The sequence below is a fragment of the Pollachius pollachius genome, assembly GCF_949987615.1.
Source record: "Pollachius pollachius genome assembly, chromosome: 19".
Classification (NCBI taxonomy): domain Eukaryota; kingdom Metazoa; phylum Chordata; class Actinopteri; order Gadiformes; family Gadidae; genus Pollachius; species Pollachius pollachius.
The window spans coordinates 3,386,996-3,400,666 of record NC_136952.1 but is presented as its reverse complement, the minus strand read 5'-3'; the positions used below and the strand labels follow the sequence as shown (position 1 = coordinate 3,400,666).

The following is a 13,671-nucleotide window of genomic DNA, read 5'->3' as shown; positions in this document are numbered from 1 at the left end:
AGGGAGAGGGAGAGGGAGAGGGAGAGGGAGAGGGAGAGAGAGAGAGAGAGAGAGAGAGAGAGAGAGAGAGAGGGAGATAGAGACGGCCTCACCGTTGCAGAGGAAGCCCCCGTGGCGGGCGCAGTGGCTCTTGTCGAACTGGCAGTATGTCCCGTCGTGTTGGTCCGGATTGTAGCAGACGCACGTCCCACACAGGCAGTCCCCGTTGCCCGAGCACGGCTGCTGGTCCCCAAGGGCCTTGCACTGAGCGGCCCCCAGGGACGACGCGCTGGACGAGCAGTTGCAGTAGGCCCCCAACCTGAAGGGAGGGAGGAGGGAGGGAGGGAGGGGAGGGATGGGATGGATAGAGGGAGGGAGGGAGGTTAGGGAGGAAGCAGGGAGGGAGGGGTTGGGATGGAGAGAAGGATGGAGGGAGGGAGGAGGGGGGAGAAATGAAACAGTTCCCGTCAGATATATTGACCTGGTCGCCAGACGCCGCGAGCGAGCTGAATCCCGGGGCCCTGACTCACCATCCATCGTAGCACTGGCACTTCCCGCACACCAGGTCTCCGTGGGTGCTGCACCGAGCCGCTTTCAGAGAGGGGTTCTGGACCGGACAGATAATGATAGGAATCCATCAAATATGTGTGTGTGTGTGTGTGTGTGTGTGTGTGTGTGTGTGTGTGTGTGTGTGTGTGTGTGTGTGTGTGTGTGTGTGTGTGTTAGTCTGTATGCATGTGTGTGTCTTTGTCTGTGTGTGAGTGTGTGCATATGTGTGTGTCTGTGTGTACATACGTGTGTGTGTGTGTGTGTGTGTGCGCGTGTGTGTGTATATGCATATCTTCACCCTCTTAAAGTAATGGCCTAAGTCATATTTTTTTAAGTTGTTCAGAACAGAAAAAACTGAACCTGAAGTATATGATATTTATGAATCGTTTCAAACAAAAGGTTATGACAATAGATGACTATTGATATACAAATAATGATGATAAAATTGCCTAAGTCCCTCTGTCTAGTGACTTAGGCCAAATAAATTGGCCTAATTCACACCCTTGACATAGGCCATTACACTAAAGGGGTAGGATCACATGATCTGTTCAACTGAGGATGTTGGGGATTTTACCAGAGGTGGCCAGCGTCACAAAGAGCTGATTTAGGCAAGAAAATCATTTTGGCAAAAGAGTGACTTAGGCCATTACTTTAAGAGGGTGACGATATGCATGTGACTGTATGTGTGTGTGTACATACGTGTGTGTGTGTGTGTGTGTGTGTGTGTGTGTGTGTGTGTGTGTGTGTGTGTGTGTGTGTGTGTGTGTGTGTGTGTGTGTGTGTGTGTGTGTGTGTGTGTGTGTGTGTGTGTGTGTACCTTTTCACAGGGGCAGCTGGGACACAGCAGCTCAGTGTTGATCTCGAGTGCCTGGCTGAAGGTGCTGGGTTTCACCATTGTGACGCCCGCCTTCTGGTCCGGCTTCAGCTGACACACGTGCTGGTTCCCCACCTTCTTCTGGGCCTGCAGACGCACCTTGAACTTCTCCTGAAAGACACAAACAGACACACACTTTTTTTTCACATTTTTCATCAATGTGCGGTTTGCAGGTGTGTATGTGTGTGTGTGTGTGTGTGTGTGTGTGTGTGCGTGCGTGTGTGTTCGTGAGGATGTGCGTGCCTTCGTGAGGATGTGTGTGTCTGTTTGTGTGTGTGTGTATGTGCGAGCGTATGCGCGTGCTTGTGTGTGTGTGTCTGTGTGTGCGTGTATTCGTGAGGATTCGCGTGGGTTCGTGAAGATGTGTGTGTGTGTGTGGATGTATAGGTGTGTGTTTGTTTGTGTTGATGTGTGTGTGCGTGCATGCGTGTTTTTGAGGTATGTGGGAGCGTGTGGGCGTGCGTGAGGGTGTGTGTGTGTGTGTGTGTAGCTGTGTGTGTGTTTGTGTGTATGTTTAGGCATTTTTGTGTGTGTGTGTGCGTGTATCCGTGTGTTTGTGTGTGTAAATGTGCGTGTGTGTGTGCATGCATGTGTGTATATGTGTGTGTTTGTGTGTGTGTGCGTGCGTTTGTGTTTGTGCCTGTGTGTGTCTAGGTGTGTGCGTGGTCATTCTGTGGTTAACCCATCCACTCACGATCTGTCCGGGCACGACCTTGAAGGCCCCGTACTCGGCCACCGCCCCGGACTTCAGGAACTCCGCCTTGAAGGCCTCAGGAAGAGCCTCCGCCCGGATGCTCATCTTAGAGCGGATACTCTGCATGGACGGACGCACACACACACACACACACACACACACACACACACGTCAGACGCAGACACGCGGGACTCTTGTTAATAATTACTCTTGTAAACAATACGATTCATTCTGATTGTGAATCTGATTCTTTCTGACGCGCCGTAATACACAGATGTACCGCGTGCTGAAAGGATAAAAGGATCAAACGCCAAGTTGTACTTAAAGTCACATTTTGTGTTGCCGAATAAACTCTTCTTTTGCTGTGGTGCATTATTTATCCATTTCAATTGACCTAAATCAATAACCCAGGAACCAGGGAGACATCCAGGACGAGGGGGGGGGGGTCTCATGTGTAGGATGTTTGTTTCTACGTGCTGGTACTTAAAAATAGAACTTGGCATTGCGTAGCGTCTTGCCCTAGCTGTCTTTGTTCGATCGAAGGGGTTAGCCTAGCGGTTGTTAGTGCTTGGCACTTGGTTCTATGAACATCCTTACTGCACCGACGGCGATATAATGTTGTTTCTCTTTCTTCTGACAAATGTACTCATTGTCGGTGTCTTCGGATAGAAGCCTCTGCTAAAGGCCCTCGGTGTAAACGCAAAATGTGAACTGAGCTCGGGCAATGTGCGGTGAGAGAGGGCAGTGTTTCCCCTCGATTTTTTTTATAGCAGTGGTGCTGTGAGCTGGTAACCTAGCAACACTAGGGGGGGTCCGCTGGCATGCCCCCCCCCCCCCCCCCCCCCAGAAGCTCTCTCTTTGAAAAATAACCCTTTAAATGGCTACTTCTGGTGAGATTATTTTGGGGGAAAAATGTACAGATTGAGCTTCCAAATATGACATAACAACCAACAGAGTCAAGGTATCTGCTGAGACCAGATCATTGTGCAAATGTGACTTGAACTTGGCAGGAACTTTTTTTTTTTTTGTTGCAGTGGCGCTGACGATCCAGCAGGGCAGCGTGCCGCTGCTGAATGCATCTAGGGGAAACACTGAGAGGAGAAGAAGCCGTACGATGAAGGCCGATCTCAGGATGCTGAGGATGTTGGAGGAGTCTTCGTCCAGGAGCCCCAGCTCAGCGATGGGGAAGTATTTTTGGAGCATCTGTCAGGGTACGAAAAGAACGGACCGAGTCACCGAGGCCCACAAGAACTTGAAGACCACAGAGTCAGGAGAAGCCTTAAACGGATCGATAAGCTCTCCACACACACGCCTGCGCGCACACACATACACACACACACACACACACACACACACACACACACACACATTCAGACACACACACACACACATTGATACACACACACACACACACACCCAGAGAGACACACAGACGCACGCACACACTCACGGACACACACTCCCTTAAACCGATCAATAAACTCGCCACACACACACACACTTAGACACACACACACACACACACACACACAAACACACACACACACACCCACTCAGCCACCCTACCGCACACAAACACACACAAACACACACACATCCACTCGCCCCCACACACGCACACACACACACACACACCCAGCCACCCTACCGCACACACACACACACACACACACCCCCTCACCTCGTAGTAGTCGTAGGAGTGGGCGGTGACGGCGAAGATGGGGATGATGTTGTGCTTCCCCATTAGGCGCACCAGCGTGGGCACGGAGGGGTAGTCCTGGGCCGTGTCCTGGGTGTACTTTCCGCTGGTGTCCAGGTGGCACTGTTCGTCGTTGCGCGGCAGGATCCCCGACAGAACGTTGGCGCCGTCGTTCTCGTAGTGGAAGGCCGACTCGGTGGAGAACACCAGCAGGTGGGTGCTGTAGTTACGCCAGCCGATCTGCTTCTGGAGGGGGGGGGGGGACACGAGCCGTGAACGACGTCGGTAACCACGGTTACCGACGTCGGAGCGGGATGCGTCAGATCCGTCCGAGAGTTCGGAGAAAAAAGAGAAGAACTCTCGCAGGAGAAGGCAAAAGTTAAACTCTTTCTTCCGAACTTTCAGATTTTTCGGACTCTCATGTTACAAAATATCCCATTGTAACACACACACACAGACACACACACAGACACAACAGAGATTGGGGGGTCCTCATACTATCCCCGCACACTGTGGCCTGAAGGTGGCTCACGCACACACACAGACACACCCAGACACAGACAGACACACCCATACGCAGACAGACAAACACAGACAGACAGACAAACACAGACAGACAGACAGACAGACAGACAGACAGACAGACAGACAGACAGACAGACAGACAGACAGACAGACAGACAGACAGACAGACAGACAGACAGACAGACACACACATACACACACAACAGAGTAGGGGGTCCTTATACTGACCCCACACACGGTGGCCTGGAGGATGGCGCACGCACACACACACACACAGACACAATAACACACACACACACACGAACACACACTCTCACACACACACGCACACATACACACACACACACACACACACACACATTCATGCACGCGCACACACACACACACACACACACACAACAGAGAGGATACTGACCGGGCACACGGTGGCCTGAAGCATGGCGTCGAAGCCGCCCTCGGGCGCGTCTAGGTTCCCTGAGATCCGCTCTCCCTGCAGCTTGCTGTTGAAGGAACCTGCGTCGCTGGTGAGTGGGATGACGTTCTGGAAGGAGAACGGACGGTCGCTGTCGGGCCACGGCTTCGCCAGTCTGAGGAGACAAGGAGACGAGGAGACGAGGAGACAAGGAGACAGAGGTTCAACACCGGGCGGTTCAAAATGGCGCTCACACACGGGCGCTTTGAGATCCAAGATGGATGCCAGTCGTGTGACTTGTTTTTTTTAGAAATATGCACATCAACAGCGGTTGTATGATTTGTTGCAGCAAGGAACCTACATTCCTAGGCAACGCACACACAGACATACACAACACACACACACGCACGCACGCACGCACGCACGCACGCACGCACGCACGCACGCACGCACGCACGCACGCACGCACGCACGCACGCACGCACGCACGCACGCACGCACGCACGCACGCACGCACGCACGCACGCACGCACGCACGCACGCACGCACGCACGCACGCACGCACGCACGCACGCACGCACGCACGCACGCACGCACGCACGCACGCACGCACGCACGCACGCACGCACGCACGCACGCACGCACGCACGCACGCACGCACGCACGCACGCACGCACGCACGCGCGCGGTAATCCCAGATGGAACTGACTTCCATCTCGGCCACCATCAGACCCTTGGGTGGGATGAAGCCGTTTGAACACGGGGCACACAGCGCTGCTCTCCTCTTACTTTTCGGGCCTCATGTCCGTCTGCGGTTCCACCACTTTGTCCACGAACTTCCCAAAGCCGATGGTGTAGTCGTCGGACAGACTCTGCACCAAGTCGGCTAGAGAAACCGTCAGAAGCCACAGCGTCAACGAGCGGCTCAACTCCAATGATCAGAGACTCACTTATTGTTTGTCGTACACCCTCGCACACAAACATAGTACTCAGCTTAAGTTAATCCAAATGTAATATTATAATTATAGATTACATGTGTCAATTATCTAGTTCTGAAAAATGTAGACGGTAAGACTGCACATTGCTGCCATCGTAAGAGAACCCTTCAATAAGAACATGTGCTGTTAGTAGTCACAATGCTAGATGCTGCATCGGAATACACTCGGAATCGGCCGAGTGCATCCAAAATTATTCAGAATTGTATCGCAACATCTCTAGCGTCTATTTTGGATGCCCATCGTGGGCGATGTGCTTGGGGTCGGCGGCGGTGTGCCCACGACTCACCCAGCTTGGTGCCCATGGCCTTGAGGCTGTTCAGATCGTCGCTCATGGAGTTGGAGAAGTCCATGAGGATGTAGAGGTCCAGCGGGGCCTTTTCCGGCGCAAACACCTCCATGTCCAGCTCCTTCGCCTCTCCGGGGAGGAAGCTCATGGTCATCTGCTGGGGGTAGACCTGGGCCTCGGCCCGCGACTTGTCGATGCGCTGGGCCTGTGAGGGGGGGACGGGATGGGACGGTAGAGGAGGATAAACACACCTGTACTCAGCCACAGGTGGGTCCGGATGGACACGTGATGCCTCTTCAAAGGGAGTTTGGTTGGTTTGATACAAAGCGACTCATGAGTCTTGTTGTTTTTTCTCATTCATGAGCAGACAGGTGTTAGGCTCCTCGCTCAAGGATACTTGATGATATGCAGGTTAGAGTGCAGAAAGACCATCACCATCATCATCATCATCATCATCATCATCATCATTATCATCAGGAGATGGAGGAGGAGGAGGAGGGGAAGATGGAGGTGGAGGGTAGATGAAGGAGGAGGAGGAATATGAGGTGTAGGAGGATAATGAGGATAAGGAGGAGAGGAGGAGGAGGAGGAGGATGAAATGGAACAGGAGGAGTAGGAGGAGGAGGAGATAAAATAGGGGGAAGAAGAGGAGATGGGGGAGGAGGAGGAGGAATAGGAGGATGAGGAGGAAAGGATGAGGAGGGAGAGGAGGAGGAGGAGGAGGAGGGAGAGGAGGAGGAGGGGGAGGAGGAGGAGGAGGAGGAGGGAGAGGAGGAGGGAGAGGAGGAGGAGGGAGAGGAGGAGGGAGAGGAGGAGGAGGAGGAGGAGGAGGGAGAGGAGGAGGAGGAGGGAGAGGAGGAGTCCTACCTGCTCTATCTTCCAGCTGCTGGTGGCGGTGATGATGCCGGCAGCGCTGCACCCATGGGCGCGGATGTTCTCAGTCAGGTCGCAGCGGGCGCCTTTGAAGGTCTGGGGAGGAACCACGTTTAAGCCATGATTAAACACATTCAATTAATGGACGGGAACCTTTAAATTCAGAGCAGTTGAGGTCTGGAACATCAACGTGTTTCGCAGCTAGCTGAGAAGGGCATCAAGAAAAACCAATAAAAAAAAACAACACAAAAAAAACATTATTATTTCAAGGAGCTTAAGTTACAGACATCGCAGAGACATCTTCTGTATTGGCAACCTTTGTATAGATGGTGTCACACTTTTCTCATCATCTGCATGAGAATAGCCCACTGGAAAGACATTTAGTCACAATGCAGTAAATTCAATGTAGCAAAGTAAACCAATGAGAACCTAACTAGAAAGTTCAGTCTTTGCAACTTTTAAAGAAAGACAATTTCCTGAGCTGAATGAGGTGGGTCTCGTTTAGCTAGTGATTAACAGTTAACCTCCCTGCACACTACGGCACACTCACAAAGAGGAGGAGAGAGCCCATAGTTAGCTTCAGACCCACCAAGATAAAGACAGAGAGGAAGTCAAATGAATCGGGATGGGTCAAACTCCTTTAAACTATTGACCCTCCCTTAGCAGCTGGGGAGAGACTTTCAGTTTTTTACGATTAATTTTTGAAGGTTTTATTCTTTTTTTATTGTCGCGTGAGTAAGACAGGAAGGTAAGGGAGAGAGAGGGAAAGACATGCAGCAAAGGACCACGGGCAGGAACCGAATCCGGGTAGCTGCGGTGAGGACTGGGCATTAATAGCGGAAAACCCCTGGGGAGAGCCTTGAGTCTTGCTGGTCTCCATACCTCATCTGAGCAGTAGGCACAGCCCACGCCGGACCGAATACATGACGAGCAGCTCCCAGCCTTGGACAGCAGGCAGTAGTTCCCTGAGGGGGGGGGGGGGGGGAACGGGGTTCAGGGTGAGAGGAAGGGAAATGCAGATAGTCAAGAACGGAACAGAAGCCAAGAGTAGATAGTCTGCCACACACACAGGATGTTGTCAGACTTTCCCATATTAGCTGACAGCAACTTCTCAATGCAGTCATCAACACGTCAGTAAACCAGACCCTTGACTTTCACAAGACAGTTAATGAAGTGTTAAGCGCACAGATGAAGGATGGGGTGACCAGGAATGCATATAATGATCCTTTTCAAATCATTTTCCTCAGCCATCACAAATTCCCATAAGTGTGGTGACAACTTTATGGTGATTTTTCATAACTTCCATGCGTTGCTGGTGTATCACTCAGATACATAGATATTTAAAAAATGGTGACGGCCTACCAGAACCTCAAACATCTCACTGCAGCCATATGCAACGCAGAGACAATTCAAGACTCACTTGTTCAGAGTATATATGTTTGATGTGCATCTGTGCACTTAAAAATAGTACTTTGCATCGTGTAGCATCTTTCCTAGCTATCTTTGTTACATACGGGGAATGGGTTAACCTAGTGATCGTTAGTGCTTGGCACTTGTGTCTATGAACATCCTTACCGTACCAACAGCGATATATTGTTTGTTCTTTCTTCTGACAAATGTACTTATTGTAGGTCACTTTGGATGAAAGCGTTTGCTAAATGCCCGCAATGTAACAGGTGAAGGTAAACGAGACAATACAACCTTTTAAATCTGGGGCGCTGGCGCCAACAGGCCATCAAAACCTTAGAAACGTGACGATACGACTCGACTGCATATTTTTACGAGGCTTTACCGCCCTTTAAAACCACCCTACCGGGCGTCGACTCTGTCCTAGCAGACAGACAGTAATCGTTGGGATGGGATAGGCTGTGTGACTGTGGCTCACCTTCCTCACCGTCAGCAGAGCAGAAGCTGGTCAGCAGGGCCGCGAGAAGCCCCAGACCCAGAGAGAGACGCAACGTCCATCTCCCCATTCCCTTCCTGCAACACACGCACGCACGCACACACACACACACACACACATGCAAACACACGCGCACACAAACGCACACACATGCAAACGCACGCACACACAGACAAAGACACACGCACATGTTGAAGGTGTAAATTACCCCTGCTTCATATAGATCATGAGAGTAAAAGTAAACAAAGAACTGACAGAAAGAGAGAGAGAGAGAGAGAGAGAGAGAGAGAGAGAGAGAGAAGCCGAGGTGGTAAGATAAATTCACTGTGTCCAAAACAACCGTTTCTGTGTTGGCAGGCACTTGTTTGTTGTCAGTGACTATCAGGAAGACAAAGAAAATAACAGACTTCAGAGACAGATTTCATCGAGTTCATACTGGGAGCCAACCTTCTTCCAGGCATTCTGTATTCCTAGTGCCTCAAAAGAGAAAGAGAACTGATCGCCCACAAACAGGGTGGGAGGGAGAGAGCACATGAGTGAGTGGGATCAGAGCAAGAGTTAGACAAGGAGAGAGCGGCAGAGAGAGAGCGAGAGAGAGAGAGAGAGCGAGAGAGGGAGAGAGAGAGAGAGAGAGAGAGAGGGAGAGAGAGAGAGAGATACAGAGATCATAAAAAGAAGAAGGCTGAACTATGGTGTAATTATGAGTTCTAGTTGAACTCAGGGCCGTGGGCAAAGACTACTAAACACAGGGGTGGAGCACTGTGTCAGACAGCTGGCCGTCAGTGTGAGGCCCTTGGTTCATCTGTGAGATAGGAACAGATGAACACTAACAGGAAAAACACCATCTCCACAAGACAGTGGCTCCACAATGGCTACAGTTTGTGTGGCGAAAGGTCTCGATAATTGTCTCAGTGGGCAGAAGATGTGCCCAAACAAACACAAGAGAACAAAGAGGGAGTTTAACTGTGTTTCACCCGAGACCCAAGACCCCCTATAACTCAGAGAGGGGAATGTGGTCCTCAGCCGAGAAAATGACCCAGCTGTCGAAAAAACAACCTGAGAAAACCTGAGAACGGCACTCTAGCACTCGACTGTGAACTTCAGCTGGCTACGTGTGTGTGTGTGTGTGTGTGTGTGTGTGTGTGTGTGTGTGTGTGTGTGTGTGTGTGTGTGTGTGTGTGTGTGTGTGTGTGTGTGTGTGTGCGTGTGTGTGTGTGTATCTGTGTGTCTGTGTGTCTGTGTGTCTGTGTGTGGGTATGAATGCACCCACGTTGGCATGACGCCATTGGCTGTCACTATTCATCCCCCCGTCTAGAAATGCATGACAGAAAAGGGACAGGAAATGGCCCTTACTAACCTAGCACCAATCTTGTTTGCATCTTAGACGGAAGATGGAACCGGCATTCCGTTCCATCACCCAGCCAGTCTTTAGAAACAAGACGGTCACCAGGTAATTGAAAGCACCCATGGAGTCCATTTTGGTTCTCCCCAACAGCTCGACCATGACAGTAAGCGGTGAGTTAAAAAGAAGGGTCAGGTTGTAACAGCCTGCTCCTGGATGCAACATGACCTGGGGTGGGGCAGGGGGTTACTGTTCCTTTAAGACATCCACCCTGAATGCATTCACCGCAACCACCGGAGTGGGAGGCCTTCGGATAGACGAAGAGGGGGCGCCAACGCCTAATTGCCAGCGCCTTAATGAAGACAATATGGCCGCTGTTTGCGGTTTGCCTCGTGTTTACAGGTAGGAAATGTGGGGGCGCGGCAGGTTAGAGCTGTTTTAGTGTAAAGGCGGCGTTCCCGCCAGGTGAGCATTCCTCTGCAGGGTGTGGGGCGACCCTGGAGTGACATCAAAGCTGGGGGTCGTGGGTCAGGGATTCTCAGAGGCCCGGGTTGCATGAACGTAGGGGGGGGGGGGAACCGTTTCACAACTCCCAAAATTGTATTTGTATTTTATATTCAAAATGTCTTTTGATTATTATTGTGTTATCCTTTTTCCTTTGCTCTTCCTTTTGTGTGTTTACTGCAACCAGTAACTTCAACTTTTTCATATATTCAAACAACATCATTTTATACAGGTTACTCTACTTTTATCTCTTGCTTTCTTGGAGCACAGCGGACTGGAGTAGGCCCTGAAATCAGCAGCCCGATTTACTGAATCGAAAATGATTTTGAATCCCGAATTTAATCTGAATTTGAATCGAATCGTGACCCCGAATGTCTAGATAGAATTGTATCTTGGGACCCCGAAATAGCCCAACCTCTACCCACAGGGTCCTGACCTCGGAGCCAGGCGGTGGACCCCAGCTGTGCAGAACATCTGCTATCATTCGGCAGGCAACAGGGATGCAGTAGGGAAACTCATCCCAAAAGCTACGTTCTCTAGGTGTCAGGTTTGGGGTTCTTTCGCTTCATGGTGACGGTGGTTTCCAGGTCAAACCCTAAGTTGTAACAGGCTATTCCGTGTCAGGGTGACCCTTGTCTTTTAATCTTGCTAATCTTTCTTGAAAGGCTGCAGCAAAGTCAATGTCAGCATATCAGCACACAGGGTAAGTAGCTCAAAAGTCCTCCTTAGCACATGACACAGCACAAGGTAGATTCAACCTGAATATGTTTCATTGGCTGCAACGCCTGCTCCTCTAACATGAGGCTCTTAACATGTCAATGTTCCAGACGTGCTGAAGAGAAAGAAGTTGTTTTTACAGCGAGGGGAGACGAGAACAATGGCACAATTAGTTGGATTTATGACCACACATTCACACAGATTACTGATCAAACAAACCTCATGGGTGCTCGGGCAGTCTTGCCCAATCCGACAGGTCCAAAGGTCCGAAAAATGAAGAAAACCACTTAATCCGTTCCTTCTTGCAGTGGCTCTAGGCGGGCATCGGAGATAAAATGGTGTCCACCTGGGGTGAGTTAGTAAAAGTCCACTTTTTCCAAAGTTCACAAGTCTGAGATTGTTGTCCGATCAACAACTAACTTTCTTTTCCAACACTTTCAATCCTTGTCTTGCTCCCTTCTTCTGTCCTGTCTGGTCAAATATTGACTAGTACTCCCCTTGTACTTGGCCACACTTGGAGTGCGTCTCAGTGCAGTCGTCTGTGAATGTGACAGAGACACCCAGAGGGGAGAGAGGGAGACAGAGAGAGAGAGAGGGAGAGAGAAGCCCCTTCAGGAGAGCGAGTCAGTCACTGTGTGAATGAGATCCGTGGGGCTGCGATTCGATCCTCCTTTAGCTGCTGCACGAGCGCCAACACGCACACGCACACGCACACGCACAAACCCTCCCTTTCCCTCGACCAGGTAAGTACAGGCATGAAGGTGTGGGGAGAGAGAGGAGGGGAGAGGAGGGCTGGCTGGGTAACTCCCTTCCTGCACCTGCCCCACCCGTGTTAATAAGTGCAGGAGAAAAAATAAAACAGCTCCACACCTCTCTGCGTTAGCAGAGCCCCCCCCTCATCCTCCCACCTCCTCATCCTCCACGCCTAACCCTTGCTCGATGCATTCCTCCCAGGCGGGTACTCACCTGTGTGGGCTTGAGAGAGGAGAGATCCAGGCTCCTCCCCTTCCATGTGGCCCGCTCCCAACCCCATGGGAGGGGCAGACCGTGCAGAACACATGCCCTCAGGAGAACACATAACACCGCTCTGTACCGCCTCTCTCTCTTTGTCTATCTCTCCCTCTCAGTCTCTCTCTCCCTATCTGTCTCCCTCTCTCTCTTTCTTTGTCTATCCCCCCCTCTCTCTCTGTCTATCGGTGTCTATCTCTCCATCTCTCTCTGTCCATATCTCTTTCTGTCTCTCTGTCACTTCCTCTCTCTCTCTCTCTCTCTCTCTTACACAAGTGTATCAGACACACTCGGGGGGGGGGGGGGGGGGGGGGGGGGGGGGAATTCTTTCCCTGGTCAAAAATGTGACCCATGCACCCATTGTTGCCACATTTGAACAAAGCACATGTAATAGCCTTTCAATTTGTATCCCTTTGAAATTGTTATTACTATCAGCTGGTAGAAGAGGTGGAGGTGGAGGTGGAGGTGATGGTGGTAGTGGTGGAGAAGTAGGTGCCAGTGGTGGGTGGTGGTGAAGGTGATAGGGGAGAAGGTGGTGTGTCAACCCAGTGGTGAAGGAGGTGGTGTTGGGCAGTGCTGGGGAAGGTGGTGGAGGTGGGTGCGGTGGTGGTGGTGGTGGAGGAGATGGTGTTTTTCAGAGAGCAGGCTGGAGATTGTGCATTCCTTGAAACCTGCCAACCTGGCATTGCCTGTGTACAGAGTGTGTGTGCGTGTATGTGTTTTTTTTTTTGTGTGTGTGTGTGTGTGTGTGTGTGTGTGCATAACTAGTGAAGGATTCAGTGTAGCCTAATAGAAGGAAGAAGCGTTAAGAAACAGACCGTTTTCTCCCCATGTATTGTTCATTTCAATAAGGTGCTTAAACTCCTAGATGTTCTGTAGCCAGTGGCTACACAGTATGAGGGTTATGAGGGTCTTAAACGTTCCTGGCAACTGCAGTTCGTTAATTTTAGATGTAAGTTAGGCCTAGCTAATGATGATGAATATCATACTTTCAAAACAGTGAATAGGCTACACATGCATGGACTTCGCACTTATTATCCACACATTTCCTCTGCAAGGAAAGTTCTACAGGAAGATTTAAGAAAACAATAACAACAGCCTTTTCCCCACTCTCCTCCCTCGCTAATCAAACCAAGGAAAGGTTCAGTCATCATAGAGCTGTCACTCAGAAACGGGCGGGGCAATGGCAAGGGCGTATATAATCAATATCAATAGGATATATTGCTCGGGACATTTTCAGTCATTCCTTAGGGGCAAAGCATGCCCCTACCGCCAAACACTAACGACAAAACATACGCCCATGGGCAA

At 50.7% G+C, this 13,671-nt stretch overlaps 1 protein-coding gene across 1 annotated transcript in view; it reads right to left on the bottom strand.

Moving 5' to 3' along the window:
- Positions 1-12,092, bottom strand: part of itgb4 (integrin, beta 4) — a 25,298-nt gene extending 13,206 nt beyond the window's left edge. The window contains 13 exon segments of the mRNA XM_079756773.1: positions 93-298; positions 510-586; positions 1,346-1,513; positions 2,097-2,216; positions 3,210-3,299; positions 3,778-4,041; positions 4,736-4,907; positions 5,522-5,618; positions 6,017-6,221; positions 6,884-6,985; positions 7,772-7,854; positions 8,775-8,869; positions 11,575-12,092. Of these exon segments, the coding sequence (XP_079612899.1) occupies positions 93-298; positions 510-586; positions 1,346-1,513; positions 2,097-2,216; positions 3,210-3,299; positions 3,778-4,041; positions 4,736-4,907; positions 5,522-5,618; positions 6,017-6,221; positions 6,884-6,985; positions 7,772-7,854; positions 8,775-8,869; positions 11,575-11,579 (1,684 nt within the window). The 5' untranslated portion in view covers positions 11,580-12,092.
- Between the last annotated feature and the right edge of the window lie 1,579 nt (positions 12,093-13,671).